Source organism: Toxorhynchites rutilus, chromosome 2 (assembly GCF_029784135.1).
Source record: "Toxorhynchites rutilus septentrionalis strain SRP chromosome 2, ASM2978413v1, whole genome shotgun sequence".
Classification (NCBI taxonomy): domain Eukaryota; kingdom Metazoa; phylum Arthropoda; class Insecta; order Diptera; family Culicidae; genus Toxorhynchites; species Toxorhynchites rutilus.
In genome coordinates this window covers 105,213,763-105,233,680 of record NC_073745.1, presented here as the reverse complement: position 1 = coordinate 105,233,680, position 19,918 = coordinate 105,213,763, and the positions used below count along the sequence as shown (strand labels likewise).

General features: G+C 37.9%; 2 protein-coding genes across 2 annotated transcripts; one reads left to right on the top strand and one right to left on the bottom strand.

The window, feature by feature from the left end:
• Positions 1-2,501: 2,501 nt before the first annotated feature.
• LOC129767538 (sodium-dependent nutrient amino acid transporter 1-like) lies at positions 2,502-7,595 on the bottom strand. Its single transcript, XM_055768544.1, has 7 exons — positions 7,112-7,595; positions 4,211-4,767; positions 3,875-4,145; positions 3,710-3,813; positions 3,286-3,649; positions 2,967-3,228; positions 2,502-2,915 (listed from the first exon to the last, which is right to left on the bottom strand). Exons 1-7 carry the CDS (start codon positions 7,226-7,228, stop codon positions 2,671-2,673), a joined length of 1,920 nt encoding a protein of 639 aa, XP_055624519.1. The 5' UTR covers positions 7,229-7,595; the 3' UTR covers positions 2,502-2,670.
• Positions 7,596-18,391: 10,796 nt separating this feature from the next.
• Positions 18,392-19,039, top strand: LOC129766019 (GATA zinc finger domain-containing protein 4-like). The gene has a single exon (XM_055766480.1). It carries the CDS (start codon positions 18,392-18,394, stop codon positions 19,037-19,039), a length of 648 nt encoding a protein of 215 aa, XP_055622455.1.
• The last annotated feature ends 879 nt before the right edge of the window (positions 19,040-19,918 follow it).

Sequence of the window (19,918 nt, the reverse complement as noted above, 5' to 3'; positions counted from 1 at the left end):
GGTCAAACATCATGGTGGCAGCTCGAAAATTTAAAAAAATGATAGTATGCAATTTAGATTTAGAAAAACTTTAATCACCAAATACACGAATGACTGGCAAATGTAAATGTAGTATTTGTAGTAAATAAATGAGTATTTTATTAATGCTAATTTTTTTTCCAAAACGAATATTTTCGATGGTACAGAATTTTGGTACAGATTTTTGGAAAAAGTACAGATGAGAAAGATTTTTGATCCCTCTGGTACAGATTTAAAAAAATTTCAGGACTTACGGTTGGAAGTATTGTTGGAAACTGTCAATGGTGAACAGTACCGACTACAAGTGATACGTTTTAACAGAGCTCTAAAGTAAAAACGGCCAGAAAAGGAATAGGAGAATACACTCTGTCCAACTTCTATAAGACCACCCTGAGACTATTTCGTTGCAACACAAACACATAGAATTTCAACAAGATAAATTCATACATTGTTGAATGCTTAGAATAAAGAATATTTAACATCAATTTCGTTCAAAAGAGTTGTTTGTTTATTCATTGTGCTTAGATACGATATTTTCAGCTGTCCAGTGTCTATAAGACCATTTCAAAATTCATAAGGATTATCAATGAAAAATTCAAAACGATCGGCTGATTTACATGGCAATAATTGGCAACCTTGCCATTTCGGCTAATAACCTGGAAAATTCGTGTTAGAATACTATTTACCAAATGCTGTTGAACGAATTTCTCGATATTTTTCCATGTTTCCGAAATTGCGACCTTGAGCTCTTCACTCGTGGTGTACCGTTTTCCCTCAGTGTTGATTCTGCGTACAAGGGTACCACTAAGATTTTCAACAGGATTGAAATCTGGAGAGTGAGCCGACTAGTCCAAAACATTGAATTTTTGGTCCTTAATCCATTGCTTAGTTTCCTTGCTGATATGAATATTAGCATTGTATTGTTGGAATGTGTATTTTTTGTGACGATATCCACGCAAAAACGGTAGGAGAGAGGATTCCAGAACATGTATGCAATCCTTGAATTGTTGCACAGAATCCCACCCAAACCATGCACGAGCCTCCACCAAAATTCCCGGTTGAAAAATACTGTTCCTTCTTCCGTAAATCACGCCAGTACCCATTGAAACCATCAAGACCATCCTAATTGACCTTTTTTCGTCAGTGAAGATAACCTATACATCGAAGAACTTTTCGTTATGGTATATAGAAAAATGTATTCCTTTGGAAACATTCTTTGTCACAATCTACCATGTCCCACTGTCAGTCCATGTGAGCTTTGGTAAAACTCAGACGTCTTCTGATGTGAGATGGTGTAAGATGAGGAGCTTGAACCTTTTAAACCTTCTTTATGTGAGGATTTTTTACCAAAACTTGGCGAATTGTCACAAGAGTAACATTTAAATTGAAATATTGCTTTATTTTAATAAGCGATTTTGAGGTATTCGAAGTTGTTCTAGCTATTTTCCGCTTGTCCCGGTCAGAGAGCTTACGAGATTTACGTGGAGCTCTTTTTTCCTTCTTACCGAATCCTTGAGGATTCGTCAAATAATTGAGCTCTACTTGATGGGGTCATCTAATCCGTCGAGAAATTTCTCTGATACAAACATTTTCTTGGTGAAATGCATTGATTTGTCTTTCTTTTCTCTCCGAGAGCATTTTTCGCTTCGGAATATTCCAGATTTATTGATCAGAACAACTAAAACAAAGGAAAAATGTAACTGGTCTTATAGAAATTTGACACATGGAAAATACAAAACCTTTGGTTCACGCTCAGCGCTTGCACACACACATATGAAAATCATGCAGTGAATGGTAGTCACCAATACCTACACACTAGAATATAAGTTGAAGCATTGTTTATTTTTCATGGCACAAAGCAGCCTGGTCTAATAAAAGTTGGGCAGAGTGTAGAAACGACAAGACTATTTCACACCATGACAACGCCAGATCAAATGTTCATGGATCTGTCAATAATTATCTTGGAAAAGTGGACTGGTACGTTCTGCATCACCTGCCATATTCCCCAGACATTGTTCTCTCAATTTACCATTTGCCCCGGGCTGTCCTGAAGAGCAGGTCCGATTTTATGCAGAAATAAGAAGTTGGCTTGATAATAGTATAGCTTCGCAAAAATCAGACTTCTATTAGCGTGATATCTGTGTGTGGTCTGTAAGATGGACGCTGATACTGATATCTGCCACATGTTATTCGGTGCATTATATATATTTTGTTAAATATTTTATGTTAGTAACTTCAAAATACACAATCGCTAAAAATATTGCTTACTTAGTGGAAGTGTGTTGCGAAAAGACGAGACCAGTGATGCTAATGTTTCCAGCTCTGGTGATTCAATGAATGAATAATGTGGTTAGAATACTGATTATTCCATTTTCCTCAAATCCCCCATGAGCCATCTGAAGTTGTATACACACGTGTGCCATGATCCAATCAAGCGTCACATTGATGATTTTATCGAGAGAGCGAAGAAGACAAAAACTCGTGATTATTTTATATATTTTTGCTAAATTGTCCGATAAGAATGTTCATTTCACATAACGCAGTTAAATTACAGTTTAAATACAAATATTTCATTCTAATGCGTCTTCTAGGAACTAAAAACTATTAGAACAGCAGTGAATAACGGAATGTTGTCCAGGATGAATTTTCAAGCTAGAAAATCCTCCTGTATAATCTCGCAACCAAATGTTTACCCCCAGAGAGTTCGCTTTCAAATTTCTTCACCGTAACGATATAATCCTTCTTCAAAGTGGTGCTCTCAGGACCCCAATCTTCGGTTGGCTTTAGGGCGTGTTTTATTTTGCTGGAAACTCGCTTTTCCGGTCGTTTTAGTGTGGCATAAATAGCCCATCCAACGACTTGGAACACGGTGAGGCAGAAAAGGCACCATCCAAAAGCTGTAAGAAATGATCGTTAGAATGTGCATGCTGTTGTTCATAAGAACTCACCATTATAGCCAACGGGAACATCCATCGGTTCGTATTTGTACACTTCGAGCACAAAAATTGCACCTATTGTTAGCAGCGTCAAGAAGCCCCAGCAGATTTTCCAGAAGATACCGGTTTGTATCCCTAGCATGAATTTAATATCCAAACAGATGCGATTTACTCCGTAAATCCAGCAGAGAGTTATGATCTCGAAAATCACCAATGTCAGCGTTGGAAACGTAACTCCGTAGTAATCAATTACATCCAGAAATATCAGGCCACCCTGAAAGTATGTCAGTCAATTGAACAACCCCCGAACTGTGTCTGCAATAACACTCACCGGTGTGATGTAAACCAAACCACAACAGAAGCCAGCAATAGCAATCACAGTCACCGCCTTCCAGGTCTCCACCTGTGGATACCGGTCTCGGATCGAGGTTAGAATGGCTGTAACTATCCCCACGTTACTGCCCAGACCCAACACGATGAACATTAGGAAGAACATCACGGCGAAAAAGTTAGGCGCGAAATCCATCTTCGCAATTGCATCCGGATAGGTGATGAAGGTAAGCTGGGGACCAGATTTTATGACTTCGGAAACACCCCGCTGTGTAACGTGGGCGAGATTTCCCACGACGCCGAACACGATCACCCCCGAGATCATCGATGTGAAGGTGTCCAACCAGGTGATGATCATCGCGTCGCTAGAAGATTGATGGGATTGAGATGAGGGTATGTAATTTATTGCGGGGGTTTTTACTCACCGATAAATGTTACTTGAAAAGCTGTTGAAGGAGGAAAACACAATCACCGCCCCTAAACCAATGGTGAGAGAAAAGAAGCACTGAGTAACGGCCGCATACCACACCTATGAGAAAAACACGGATTATTTTCCAAGAGTAACTTTTTGCCTTTGATGTATAGCATACGTTTGGAGTTAGAAGTTTCTCCCATTGGGGTTGAACGAAGTACAAAATTCCATCAACAGCTCCGGTTAGTGTGCAGGAGCGTATCAAAAGTACAAACAGAATCACATATGGGAAAATTGCCAGAAAGTATGAAGCTTTTCCCGAACTTCTGATCCCCTTTATCAATAGTGCTGTAATGCAAATCCAACAAGCGAGCAAGCACAGTGCCAGTCTCCATTCGGGTACCCCAATCCCATTGTTTATGTCTGGCAGGAGATACATGACTGACTTCCTGTGAAAAAAATGTAAAGGGTCATTAGCGACTAATAAATATATCATTTCTGTAAGCATTCTCACCTGAAGTAGAACTCCGCAGACGGCGTGAACGTCCCGTTGTAGGTCTGTCCGTTGAAGTTGGAGTCCACGCAACCTTCCCATTCCCGCTGACATTCACTCCAGGGCAGAGGACTCCGGAAGGAATCCACGAAGTATCTAACCGCCAGAGCCAAAACAGCCGCATAGTACCCTACGATTGTGAACAGAGTGATGGTCTGTCCAACGCCAATGCCCCTCATCAGGGGGCACATATCGAACACCTTGACACACCCCCGGCTGGAAAACTGCCCCATAACCATTTCCAAATAGTACAGTGGTCGCCCAACTACGATCAGTACGATCAAGTAGGGGATCACAAATGCTCCGCCACCATTCTGGAGCGCCGTGTACGGAAACCTCCAAACATTTCCAAAACCAACCGAGAGCGCCACACATGACAGCAGGAATTCAATATTTTTACTCCATTTCTCACGAACATTGTCATCGTGGTCGCAGCCGATACCGTTCGGAAGAATTTCCGCGCCATTTGTGCCGGAACAATCTACTACAGCTAGCGTCGGCCCTCCACTGGTGATGCCCTGCAATTGAATTATTGCATCAGTTGAACGACACATGCGGTAATACACGTGACACCCGAAACGCTCGGCATGCGCAAGTAGTAACTCACATAGGTAAAGGGGCTCACCACTTGTGTGAGCTCAAGTCTACATTTGAATCACTCGCGATGTTGTGAACCCCTCGATTAAACCATTCGCCGGCAAAATCGGGCACAATCATTGCATTTCCTTTTCATTCTACGCGTAACTCGAATAGTTGAAGAGGGTTTGTAGTGTAAGTCTCACTGCGACGAAGTCTTCGTTGTATACAGTAATCAGTGATCAATTGAGTGATTTCTACAGAGGGAAACCCAAACACGAGACACTGAATTGTGACGCATTTCTGTTGGCAGCGTTTGCTTGATCGTGAACTTGAGAATCGAATAAACCATTTCAATTTCACTGTCTAGCACGAGTATCGATCAGAAGTTTGTTGACGCCGATTAGATATTCATTAAGCAGCTCGTGTTTGTAGGGCATAATGCGTATCATTTTTGCTGCATTTTAATGTTCAGCAGTCGCGAACGTTTATATTTTGTAAATCGTATTCTGAAACATATTCAGAATAATGAAGTTGATCTAATCGTACCGATCGATGATCGTTGTAACAAATTCAGCTTCGAGTAAACCAATTTTTACGACCAGGGTATTTTTGTATTTTTGTATTTTTGTATTTTTGTTTTTGTATTTTTGTATTTTCGTATTTTTGTATTTTTGTATTTTCGTATTTTTGTATTTTTGTATTATTTTTATATTCTGGTAGTCTGTATGGAAATATTTTGATATTTGCAATGTTTCAACTTTGAAACTTTGAAATTATTCATTTTCAAATTTCAAAATTTTTAAATTTTTAAATTTTTCAAGTTTTAATTTTGAATCTTTCAATTTTCCAATTGTTTTTTTTATTTTTCAATTTTTCTATAATCTAATCTAAATTTTTGAATCTTTCAAATTTCTAGTTTTAAATTTAAAAATTTAAAAATTTAAAAATTTAAAAATTTAAAAATTTAAAAATTTAAAAATTTAAAAATTTAAAAATTTAAAAATTTAAAAATTTAAAAATTTAAAAATTTAAAAATTTAAAAATTTAAAAATTTAAAAATTTAAAAATTTAAAAATTTAAAAATTTAAAAATTTAAAAATTTAAAAATTTAAAAATTTAAAAATTTAAAAATTTAAAAATTTAAAAATTTAAAAATTTAAAAATTTAAAAATTTAAAAATTTAAAAATTTAAAAATTTAAAAATTTAAAAATTTAAAAATTTAAAAATTTAAAAATTTAAATATTTAAAAATTTAAAAATTTAAAAATTTGAAAATTTAAAAATTTAAAAATTTAAAAATTTAAAAATTTAAAAATTTAAAAATTTAAAAATTTTAAATTTTAAAATTTTAAAATTTTAAAAATTTCAAGATTTAAAAGCGTTTAAAATTATAAAAATTTTTAAATTTTTAAATTTTTAAATTTTAAATTTCAATTCTTGAATTTTTCAATTTTTCAATTTATTAATTTATCATTTTTGGTATTTAAAAATTTATTTCATTCAACTATTTAACGATTTAACGATTTAACGATGCGACGATTTAACGATATGACGATTTGACGGTAAAACGATTTAATGATTTTTCCCATTCAATAATCTAACGATCCAATTTTTGAATGAGTTTTGAAAATGGTTTTACGATTAGTCCCTTTAGCGATTATACAAAAATACGATATCGGGATTTAACGAGTACTGACTCGTTTGTCTACTTATAAAAATTACACAAACTTCACGGACAACTCAATAGAAGATATAAAATATTCACATGACTTGGAGCCATGCCTTGTGAATATGGGGGCTGTTCCATATTTTTTAATTTCTTGGTCAGAGACCAGCCACAACGGTAGCATTGTTTATGAAGAAAATTCAGGTCCTTCAGAACTATTTCTCTCAAACTTGGAAGATGATTTTCAGTCACCATTCTCTTCACTCGGTGTTAACTTTAGTTGGAGACATTTAAATTCAACCGATGAAGTCTTTCGATTTTGAACGCTTTATCTGTCGCAGTGCCTCCAGAGAGTGCAACAAGAATACGATATTTGTGGCTTGTATTGTTTCATCAGAGTTGAGATGCGTTGTATGAGACATCTAGTTCAGTATCAACTAAACAGTATGTTAAAAAGTTATCACATGTGTAGCTAGAGTCCGTTATGCCAAGTATAATTAGACATGAGGCAATGAATTACTAGACATCAAACATCTACAGAACGTTCTTTCACATAGATTTTCTTCTGATATTGCGCTTTCACACGTCACACAAATCCGCCATTTCGTCATGCTCACCCGACTGTCAACAATTCCAGCATCCGATGAGCTCATCACTTTGAGCAACACCAGTGGTAACTTCTTCTCGGATACATAATCTCCTGCTTCTAGTCCTCGACTTTCACTGTGAGGCATTTTTCCACCCTTTTTTAAAACGACTATTCACCACGATACGCTTGGGACATAACTAAGTGCACTTTTCACGAATCCCTTCGACGCGGCAGAACTTTGCCTTCACGATGCCAAAAGATTACTGAGGGTTCGATTGAACTTGGCAAATCTTTCCGCACTCAACCAGCGTGATGGCGTTTGGCGATTGGTTGTGGTTTTGATGCACCTCGAGCGCGTTCTGGCTGGTGTCATAAAATGCACACTTGAACATCGACTCCGCATGATTCCGCCAGCAGGAAAACGCGGAGCTGTTGGCGTCGTTAATTGAATGTCGCCTTGAATTCCTGGAAAATATGTACGACTTACCCCCCGACTTGGAGAAAGGTGGAATCGGTGTGGTTAACACGCTGTTCTCTATTATTTAATTTCGCGCGTTGGTTCTTCACGAACTCGGAGGATGTATTCCGCGAATAGATATTTAAATTAGGTGTCGTCTGATCAGGAGTGCAAGTTGATGCGCGTCGCTCGCCAATTAATCAGCTAAGACAGTATGTGATACTGAGGGGGTTTTATGACGTTTTTATCGTTATGTCAACAGAGTGAATCTATTTTAAGATTAGACGTATGTTTGTTCGGAATTTAGGGTTCGTTACTCTCACAAATTTTTTGCTAACTACGGTTTTGTCGCTAGAGCTCTGGTATTTGATACTACTGAAAGTTGAGAATCACCTCTGAAACGTAAGGCTATTGAAGAAAGTGAACAATCATTTTTTTTATGTGTGGGAATATACTACTATCTCAATATATGACTGATTCAGAGATGAGGAGCTTTGAAGATTCTGCTGGAACCGAAGAGAAACATTAGGGTCCAAGGGTGGAAGTATGCTACCATTTAAGTATAAATAAAGTAAGTTTCTTCAAATTGTGAACATAATGTATCAAAACCCCATTTCTAGTGCTGTTTGTAGTCGCCTGAAGACTTGTGAAAAGAACTGTTATATTCATTCCAGTGCTTTGAAAATTGTAATGTGTTCATGGTGGTTTACCGACTTTGCAGAGGTCATTGCTCAAGTGGTACCTCATTGAGTCGCGCATATTCGCTCCCCGTGTCAGAAGTCTGCACGAAAATGCGGTCTTCTTCAGAAGCAGAAACTTACGCACGATTTTATTAGAAACCGAACGAAAATCTAGATACAATCTAACGGTAGTGAAAATTAGTTCCCAAACCCCTCCGTATGAGTTATCACGTCCCGAATGTGTAATATAAATATCGTGAAAGCGTGCAGCACAAAAATATCACAATGAAATTCATGAATTAAAAATATGAACGTATCCATTTTAGGAATGAGGCTACAATTCTTCTGCAAAACAGTAATTTATCCAACCTGTTTATTTAAATTGAACATCGAGAGTGAGAGAGCGATACACTTCTTACTTTCGTACAAACACGAATCGTTCGAATGTATGTTTCATTCGAATTCTTGGTTAATCGATAAATAAATCGATAAATTGAATGGATACATTTTCGTACGAACGTGTTTTTTCATCTGTCAGTTGAACACTACTGTTGAGTTGCAAATCAGATCAAGCGTCGAAGAAAATCCAATCAATGTTTTTGTTGTTTATTGAGATGATGTGGTATGTGAAAATGCTTCTATTATATTCATTTCTGAACTCATTTATTTTAATTCAATGGAAATTTTCTATAGAAGCAGAAATAAATAAGTAGACATGATTTTTTCACCTGACACTGACAAATATTTTTTATTTCGCTGCCGGATAAAATTTTTTGGTGGTCGAGGATGATATATCATTTTGTCTCATATTCCGAACACTTAAGCTTTGATGGTCATTAAACAGAGTCTCATTACTCAAAATGGTACTCTTTCGCGAAATTAATTTGATTTATGAATACAATAGAGCATTCTTTTTCATTTGACAACAATAAAATTGATTTGCAAACAGCTGATGAAAAACTTAAGATATGTTTCATCATTTTTGTCTCAAATTCCGAACACCATTTTTGTCACTGACTCATATTCCGAACAGCAAAAATGTAATTCAAAAAAAAAATCATCACTTTTAAGCTACTGGACCGATTCATATGATCGATATATCAAATTAAAGTCAATTAGCTAGTTATACTGCAAATAAAATTAAATATTTCTTTTGTAATTATTGATTGTATTTGTTTCTTATAGTTCACATGGTTTCGAGACCAAGGGCGCTATATAAGTATCGATACCTGTAAATGATGTTAAAATGAAGTCTATAACCCAAAGAATGTTTTTGGGTTTTGAATATTAAATTATTTATAACATTAAAGTTCAGTAAATTCACATTCCAAAATGATGTTTTCGCAATTGGAATCATGCGTAGAAACTTGATTCATATTCCGAACACTAATTCTTATGAAGATTTCTGCATAAAATTTCATTTTATTTCAACCATTTATTGTAGATTCTTACAATTTCAAGCACTTAACCTCAAAACAACAAACAAAATAGTTGAAAAAACTACAAAAACTGAAAATGCATCGTTAATGCTTGTTTTCTACAGAATTTGCTAAAGCAAACATTTTATTATTGGCTTTGACTGTCACTTTTTTGCAAATGCTTAATGTTATAAATAATAGGCTGTATCGATACCTATAAATGATGTTAAAATGAAGGCTATAACCCATAGAATTTGAAGAATTTTTGATTACTCAATTATTTATAACATTAAAGTTCTGTAAATATACATTTGAAAATGAAGTGTTCGAAATTTCATCATGCGTAGAAACCTGATTCATATTTCGAAAACTACTTCAATAATAATTTTAATGAAGATTTCTGCATAAAATATCATTTTTTCATCCATTTATTGTAGGTCCATACATTCTCTAGCACTTAACATGAAAACAACAAACAAAATAGGTGCAAAAACTACAAAAACTGAAAATGAACGATGCTTGTGTTTTACGAAATTTGCTAACGCAAACATTTTATCATTGGTTTTGACTGTCACTTTTTTGGAAATACCTAATAGTTAGAGTTCGACTGCTAGAGCTGTCATTTTTTTCCTGCTGACTTATGAGTTATTATGATTGATGCTGCATGGGTAGTTCCGCCAGTGCGTGTGAAGGTAAACCCATGAAAAATCGACAATTTTGTCCATTTTTTTAACTCAAACGTTATACTAAGTGTATTGCCCTGGAAGGAAACTATGTTGAGAAATAAATACAGCTTTGCCCATAAAACGGTTGTTTTCATTCAAAATCCCCGAATTTTTAGCCTATGTGGTTGATTGTTTCAATTTCTGGCAGTAATTACGGCAGTCATCCAGTTTGCAACAGGTGATGGTCGTCCGCAGCGAGGGCAACCAAAATGAGCTTTTTCAATGTTGAGTGTTTTGGAGAAGTTTTCTGAATTCTCCTTTGTAAGGCTAGAGGCAAATGAACTGCAAAAGTTTAAGACCTCTTTTTTCTCTCTCTCTCTCTCTCTCTCTCTCTCTCTTTCTCTCTCTCGCTCTCTTTTTCACTCTTTCTCTCTCTCTCGCGCGCTTCCTACAAAACATCATTCAACATGGATCCAGCTAGCAAATGGTCGGCGGAGCTAGCGATGGCATCCAAATGGCCTTTCTCTAGACTCGCCGATGAGAGTTTAGATTTAGTCTTCAATATTGGCCCTTTATAATTCAAAACTTCATCATCATCATGCATCCCGGAGAATGAACTTAAAAACAAAGCCCCAATAAAACGAACCAACAAGTAAGTAACAACCGCTCATAGAAAGTGTAAATATTGTGTAAAGTGTAAATATAAATATTCACACCAGTTCTTCTACACTTTGACACATTCTTTAAATATACTTTAGTAAACATAATAGTTAACAGATAGGCTAGATAAAAAAAATGAGTGGAAGGATTCAAGCGTAGCGAAGAAATTTGATTCTTTTGGAAGGGACAGGCTCCAGTGAATTTCCATTTTCTGTTTCTGATAACGATTCACTTAGTATAGGTGTGAGAACGTGAAATATTGATGGAGATGATTAAAACACTTCGCTAATTTTTGAACAGACACGAAAGGCCTCTTCTGAAGCAATACACTTTTTTTTTTTCATTCAATGCTTGGCTATTGAGCTGAGCGGTCCAGTCTTTTCTTCCACCCTTCAAACCCGTGGCAAATTCGTTCGTTACGATAGTGTACGCGTTCGTATTCTATTTTTTCGCTCGCTTCTGGCGCTCTTTCAAGAGCGTTAGTAGAGAGTGAGAAGGATGAAGTATCCTCGTAGTGAAATGAACGGAGAACAAGTCAATCCGTTTGTAAAATCTGGTAAAAACCAATAGACAATAAAAAAGTGCAAACAGGGCTAGATCGCTATTTTAAAAGGAAAATGACCCCCAATAGTACAAACAATGGCAACGCAGCCAAAAAAACAAACATTGCAGCCAACACAGTTATCCCTCTGAGCAATAGGTTCGATGCCCTCCAGTGAACGACGAAAGAGCACAGCAAGAAACTGTCCAACCGATGTCCGCACCGATTTACCTGGTGGTTACCAGAAACGCGATTGACCTAGTTAAAAAAGCAATCGGAGTAAGGAAACTCTTCCTGTTTATATACTTTTTAAAAAAGAGTTTTATTAAATTCCTAACCTACTTATTCCCTAGCCGACGTCCAGTGTGAGAAAAGAGAGCGAGCCACATGGCTGTGGCCTTTTTATTATTTCATTCTGCTGGGTATGCATATCGCATACCGCTGACGATGGATGTGCCGCGTGGCGTGGTATACCGGCTGGATTTCCTAACGCGGTAGCAACGATTTTCTGTGCCGTAATGTGCAACGCGGAAATATTAGTGAACTAAAAGTGCAGTGCAATACAATTGACGATTATCGCAAAATTGTGAACGCGTTAGAGAAGGAAAAAACTCTCTATTACACCTACCGCTTAAAAGCTTGGAAAGGTCTAACTGTGGTGCTGCACAGGGTGTTTCACCCGATGTTATAAAAAAACGTTCTGACCGATAACGGTTTTGAAGTGGCTTCGGTTATTAGTATGTTGAACCGATTAAAAAAACCACAGCCGCTCTATAGAGTAGAACTAGAGCCACCAACAAGGAAATTGAAATCGGGTGAAGTGCATCCAATTTATAAAGTCACCCGACTTTTAAATCGTGTAGTGATGTTCGAAGAGCCGTACAAACGGACTGGCCCTGTGCAGTGTTACAACTGCCAAGAATACGGGCATACCAAAGGGTATTGCAACCTTCCAGCAGTCTGCGTAGTCTGCAGTGGTATTCATGAGAAAAAAATTGCCCAGTCTCAAGAACAGCAACAGAAGCAAAAAAAAATGCAGCAACTGCGGTGGCAACCACACTGCAAACTACAGGGGGTGCCCTGCATACACAATATTAAAGAAAAAACCGCAAGAATCTCGACGAAAAGTTGCAACTAGCAGACCTGCAAACTATCAGTCAACCCTGCAATCAACGGTAAATTCAGCCACACACCCGAAACCTCAACCTCCTGGTTTCACGCCACACCTAGCACATCGTATAGGGATGCTCTACTCTTCCAACCTCCAACACCAATAATTCCTCCGGCGGATCAATTACAAGTATTTATGGGTTCAATCATGCAACACATGACATCAATGCAAACAATGATGCATAAAATGTTGCGCAGCTAGCAACTTCTCATCCAAAAATTGCAATGTTCAAAATAATTTTTTTGAAAATCTGCTATTGGAATGCAAACGGGATACATAACCATTTGAATGAAATTAAACAATTCTTGAACCAGCACGACATTGACGTTTTACTCATCAATGAAACTCAACTGACGGATCACTATAACATCAGAGTCACGGGATATGATTTCTATGGTACAAATCACCCACACGGGTCAGCAAGAGGAGGAGCTGCGGTCCTCATCAAACGAGATATTCCACACTATTTATGGCACAGTACCCTAAATATCCAAGCAGCGGCTGTGTGCATCGAGAGTAAATCAGAGAAATTAGTACTAACAGTATTCTACTCTTCACCGAACCACCACTCTTCGGAGGAGGAACTGAAAGACTTCTTCTCACTCCAAGGGCACCGATTTATCGTCGCTGGTTACTTCAACGCAAAACACACCTTCTGGGGATCAAGGCTGATTAACAGTCGTGGTCGCGTATTATACAACGTTATCACTGACTCTGGCTATGACATTGCATCATGCGGCGAACCGACACACTGGCCAGAGGATCTCGCACGACTTCCGGACCTGCTAGATTTCGCTGTCGCAAAAAAAATATTAATAGTAAACGAATTCGATCGATGCTTTTTCTAGATTTATCATCTGATCACTCACCAATACTCCTGGAATACTTCATAGAAAAGGAAGTGAAGCAGAAGTCATCTAATCTCACTAACTTTTCAACGAACTGGACAAAATATAAGACATATATCTCCTTTAACATTCTCGATCTACCCCTGGATAACGAACATCATATCGAGGACGCAGTTAACCAGTTCAGTGTACTCATGAAGAATGCTGCGAAGATAGCTACCCCACCTATGAAGACCCAGAAACACAAAAAAAACTTGTTACTGCCTCCCACATAAAAGCAGCAGTTGCAGAAAAGCGACGACTAAGACGTATCTGGCAAAACAAACGATCGCCAGAATCTAAAATCTAATTCAATATGGCAGAAAGATGAAAAATTCCATAATCACTTAACTGAATTGTCGCCAAATCAAGATACTAATTACTCACTATGGAAGGCAACTAAGAATCTAAAACGACCTTAGTTACAGGTCCCGCCGTTTAGAATGCCCACTGGTAATTGGGCCAGAAGTGACGATGAAAAAGCAGCAACTTTTGCAAACCATTTTCAGAAAGTTTTCACTCCGAATCAATTGGGGCCAAATCAAGAAACGCTCGAATTTTCTGGTGCTACAAACCGAAACAAAACGAAAATAATTAAACATCGGCTGGCGAGACATGTTATCAAAAATCATATCAATGTGAATAAGTCACCCGGTATCGACCACATCAACGGAAATATGATCAAGGAACTACCTGACCTAGCAATTAAACATCTCACGAGAATTTTGCAACGCATTGACCCATATAGGATATTTCCCACAAGCATGGAAAATTTCGACCATCATTATGATTCCTAAGCCAAGTAAAGACGCACAGAAAGTGGAATCTTATAGACCTATCAGCATCCTTCCAATCTTCTCAAAAGTGTTCGAAAAAATTATCCTAATAAAATCAGCGCTCGAGATTGAAAGATCAAAAGAATCAATCACCAATTCGGATTCCGAGCAAAACATGGCATTATTGAACAAGTGTTTGAGTGAGTTTGGGCCTCACATTTTGGCGATCCTGCCAGGAGTTCAATTCTGGATAATTGGACTGTACGTAACCTGGACTTTCCGAAACATGACGAGAATCACTCGGCATGAAAATAACGGTGATTAATTAGTGGAAAAGCGCGAATCAATCCTAACCTCCAAAAACTGGAGGGAAATACAAGTTTTTTTTTGTTTGTAACACAAAAATTACAACAACGAGATAGATGAGGTGGACTGTTTCCACCGTCGTCGGTAGACCGCGGAGGTCAAGAAAAAATTCAACGAATTAATAAGACGAGGTGGACTGTTTCCACCTTCGTCGGTAGACCACGGAGGTCGAAAATTATATGACGACAAGGTGGACTGTTTTCACTGTCGTTGGTAGACTGCGGAGATGAAAAAATTAAAACGTGATGATAAGACTAGGCGGACTGTTTCCACTTCCGTCGGTAAACCGCGGAGCTCGAGAAAAATTAAATCGAGTTGATAAGACGACGCGAACTGTATCCACCGTGAAGTTCGCTATAAAAAGTTGCTGGGTATTAGGAATGATTCCAAAGTATAACGAGTTGAAAAAGCGATGTGGACTGTTTCCAGTCTGTCGGTGAACTGCGGAGTTCAATGAGAAAATACTAGGAAGTATTCAAGAGAGCAAATGAAATGATTTTAACATTGAAATGTTTTGGAAATTACAGATTGCGGCTACAGCACCATTGAACAAAGGCGGTTCGTTAGAGCCCAGTTGCTTCGAAATAGCGAACTCACTCACTCACAGCGATATTTTACGCCATGATGTTGATTTCATCGTTCAATCGGCTACAAAGGGAGAGGCCTACACGGCAGAGGCAGCACGGCACAATGGTTTCAAGATTTCCGCAGTTTATCGAAGGAGTTGGAGACAGTCCAGCGAAGTTCGTCGAGAACGCGGAAGGGAAGATAATCGAGACGACCAGCATCCGGCCAAGCGATACTAGGAAAAAGTTGAAGAGAGCCCTCACCAGAGCAGATGGCTGGGCACTTCGTTTCAGTCCGTATGATTATGACATAGAATATGTCCACGGAAGTGACAACATCGCGGATGCATCTTCACGGGATACAGTGAATTGATAATCCGTTTGATGAAGAATTTAGTCCTTGGGAGAGGCATACGCGGTTGAATTTCTGATTCATATAAAGTTAACGGAGGCTAGTGCTAGAGATGAGACGCTACGATCAGTGATGCAATCTCTGGGGAATGCACCGGCATGCATCGCAAACTAAATAGATGCACCCGTGACGTGACCTTAAAGACGTAGGCGTTGAAACATCAGCAAAACAGAATGGTCATCAGATGAACTAGGCAGCACAGCAACGTTCCACTCGCCAAAGGTACCAGAATCAAGCAAACCATTTGTCATGACAATTGGCATGCGTAAATGCGAAAACAGAATAGAAACATACGGCATGAGGCATGATGTCGACGCCAACCTCTCTCAGTTTCTATTCTGTTTTCGCATTTTCGCATGACAATTGTCATGACAAATGGTTTGCTTGACCAGAATACATGAATGATTCGTCCTTGCTGTGAAATCCTTCGAACTGGAAATGTAAATAAAAATAAATAATTTGATTGTTTTTTTATAAAAGTGATGAGAATAAACCAAGCCATTACTGAAATAAAACGAATAAAACCCTTCCAATTCTGTTATTCTCGTTTGTTTTGGTTTTGTGATTTGACAGATACGCTGAATAGCTGAATGAGCGAGTACGGGACCAATACCATCATAAGTAGGTTGCACTGAATATCGATAACAATGCAAGCGAACCTGCGTTAGGTGTTGCACTGACAGAAGTATTGTTTTAGGATTTGCATGAGTTTTTCATAATTTGAAAACTTTATGAGTTGAGATTTTTTTTTCTATGATTTAGCAAATGTTTTTATGGAGGAGAAGGAAGATGTGAGTGAGCTAAATATGCCCCTCGATAAGAGTAGCTCACTTGGGAAATCAGAACCACCATAATGTGGCTTTCGTTATCGATACTGGCAACACTTCATAGTGGCGAGAAGATCTGACACGTTGTTGCACCAGGCCTTTTTCGATCACGGACCAACCTCGAGGTAAGACATGTAAACCTGCGCAGCGAACAAGTGCTCTGATGTGCCGGATGATTCTCGTCTGGAGTTTGGGCCTCACAAAGTGCACCGATTGATAGAAGAAATTCGTAAAGTATATGAAGGCCGCGGATATTGCTCAGCGCTTTTTCTTGATGTACCTCAATCATTCGATAAAGTCTGGCACGAAAGACTGCTTCATAAAATTAAAAATATGCTACCACAAGTATATGAAATTATGCGTCCTTACCTACTGGGAAGAAAGTTTCATGTTCGGTATAACCAAACACTATCGCCAGAGCGAGAAATTTATGCTGGTGTTCCTCAGGGCAGTGTTCTTGAACCAATTCTCTATCTCATCTACACAGCTGATCTCCCGACCGCGCGGAACTTAATGACTACAACATTCGCAGATGACACAGCTATTCTCAGCAGTCACAAAAACAGAACGATTGCGACAAGGGATCTCCAGGAACATACAACGGTCGTGGAAAAGTGGCTTCAAAAATGGAGAATTAAAGTAAATGAAACAAAATGTGTCCATGTTACGTTCACGCTTAATCAGAACACATGCCCACAAATCAAGTTAAATGGATCTGCAGTGCCTCGAATGAATTTAAATATCTCGGTGTACACCTAGACCGCCGTCTAAGGTCGAGGACATAGTAAACGCGGTGCGGTGCGATGCGATGCGGAGCGATTAATTGGAGCTCATCGCGTGCTATGACATACTGATCGCTGTAGATCGCACGTTTTTTTGAAGTTTCATTCCACTCCATTCTACATGTAAACAACCCAGCACAAGGATGCCAGATATGATTATGTCGCATTCACTATGTCCTCAGCCTAACCTGGAAGAAACACATCGAAGCAAAGAAAACGCAATTGAAATTACGAGCAAATCAAATACATTGACTAATCTGGAGGAACTCGAAATCAAAACTAGAGTTCAAACTACTTCTATACAAATCCATGCTGAAGCCTATTTGGCATTATATGGCTGTCAACTTTGGCAAACAGCTTCAGCAAGTAATATCGAAATCATCGAACGAGTACAAAATGAACTGCTAGGACAAATTACTGGCGCCCCTTGGTACATCCGCAATAGTCTCATACATCGAGACTTAGGGATGGCGACGGTTAAAGAAGAACTTCATAAAACGAGGAGGAAATATGCGGAAAAGGTGATGAATCACCCAAACCCACTAGCAAGGCGACTCGGTCAACCTATGGTAACACGTCTGAAGAACGAGGTCAAACGTTAGTGTTGTGCTCCAGCACACATGTAAAATTTTACCTGTAAGAATTGATAACAATCGCAATACTTTATTATGTTAGAACTAAATGTATAACCAAATATTGTTATTTCCACATCATAGAAGATTCAATAAATGTATGTTTAAAAAAAAAAAAACGAACAATTCAGTCACGTTTTATAGCTGTATTAAGGAATTGTCTTCAGTTCACGCAGCGATTTTTTTTATTTTTTCATTAGGATGCCCATCAGAGATGCGATTTTTGTCGTTTTTTGAGTTATTCTTTTTTAATGTAAACCGATAGTCCGAAAAATCAATTTTCCCCCTTTTACCAAAAATTGTTTTTTTTAAGGAAAATCATAACATTTTAACTACTGGACCGATTCAGAGGATCGACCTATCAAATTGAAGTCAATGAGCCTCTTTTAGTCTGTTTTGATAAAAACATCATACTTGCGAAAAATTTGAATTCTAGTCGCATACGAATATTGAACGAAGGGTAAAAACATGTTAACTTTGAAAAATCATAATCAATCAATCCGTAGAATAGAACAACAACAAGAGGCAGATAAAGCCAGAAAATGGCGTAAACAAAATCGCCGATACAACAATAATAACAATAACAGATACAATGGTAGCCCTAACAATGGCAGCAGGAATAGGAATAATTTCAACAATCGTAGAAATAACAACAACAACAATAATAGGAATAATCACAACATCCGTAACAACAACAACAACAACGACAACAACAATAGCAACCGTAATAACAACAGTAACAACAATCGTAACAATAACAACAACAATATCAACAATAACAGTATCAACAACAACAACAACAACAACAACAGGAGCAATCACAATAACCGTAACAATAACAACAACAACCACAGAAACAACAATCGAAACAACCCCATCAATAGCAGAAATAACATCAATATCAGAGGTATACTTGGAAACATGGCTAGCGGTCAACACAGAAACATCCAACTTCTAACGGACAGATTGCTTCTGGCGGCAGCGAAGTATCAATTCTCTGGGCTACCGGCTAGCTATCGACTAATACAATTTGAAAGAGGGGAAATTCTCAACCAATACATGGCACCAAACGTACCACATTGCGTTCAAGCGCACTCGTCCTGCTGCATGACTTAGGGAGACTCTACAGCTGCACCGTGCAACATTTATTCATGCAGGCATTCGTGTTTTCCTCGGAATTGACGAACCCATTGGAGGATGACAACTCACCACTTCCTGGCGTAAGGCAAGACATGGCATCTTCTCAGGAGGAGATTTTTCCATTAACGAAATCAGAAGTCCCAGAAGATAATCAATTGTCAGCTTCACACCAAGGAGAAGTAGTAAGTTTTAACAATTTGTATGCCTCGTCATACCAAGTAGTAGATAATGAACCATCTTCCTCGCCTCAACAACTAAATGTAGTTGAAATTTTAATATACTGTCAAAATTTGAAACCGTATGAAAAGTCCACTTAAAATGAAAGAAATCCAAATTAATGTTCTGAATTCTTCTTTTTCGATAATTATGGCCACAGAGACAAGTTGGGATGATAGTGTTAGAAGCGAGGAAGTATTCGGAAATCGTTTTAATGTCTTCAGAGATGACCGTAATCTTCACAAATCCCATAAAAAATCGAGAGGTGGCGTCCTTATTGCTATTAATTCAATAATAAATTCAGAACATATTCCAACAACAGAATTCGACGAGTTTGAGCAAGTGTGGTTCAAAGCACTTATTGCGGGAGAGATACATATATTTGCATCTGTTTACTTCCCCCCTGATCGTGCTCAACTTAGTTGTTATGAGAAATTCTTTGAAAGTTACTGAAAATATTTTATCTTCCTTTGCACCAGAATCAAAAATCCATATATACGGAGATTTCAATCAACGAAATGCAGACTTTATCACTGATTTTGAAAATGAATTTATCTTGCTTCCAGTTGTTGGTGATAATAAGACTCTGCAATTTATTTTTGATAAAATAGCCGGTATTGGGTTGAATCAAATAAACAA

What these genes read in the sequence shown, in the direction of transcription:
- LOC129767538 (XM_055768544.1), bottom strand. Translation starts at nt 7,228, where the DNA reads ATGCCTCACAGTGAAAGTCGAGGACTAGAAGCAGGAGATTATGTATCC. An exon ending in AGAAACTTCTAACTCCAAAC is followed by an intron (nt 3,814 to 3,874) that starts GTATGCTATACA and finishes TTTTTCTCATAG; the next exon opens with GTGTGGTATGCGGCCGTTAC. An exon ending in GTTTGGTTTACATCACACCG is followed by an intron (nt 3,229 to 3,285) that starts GTGAGTGTTATT and finishes ACATACTTTCAG; the next exon opens with GGTGGCCTGATATTTCTGGA.
- LOC129766019 (XM_055766480.1), top strand. Translation starts at nt 18,392, where the DNA reads ATGTTAACTTTGAAAAATCATAATCAATCAATCCGTAGAATAGAACAA.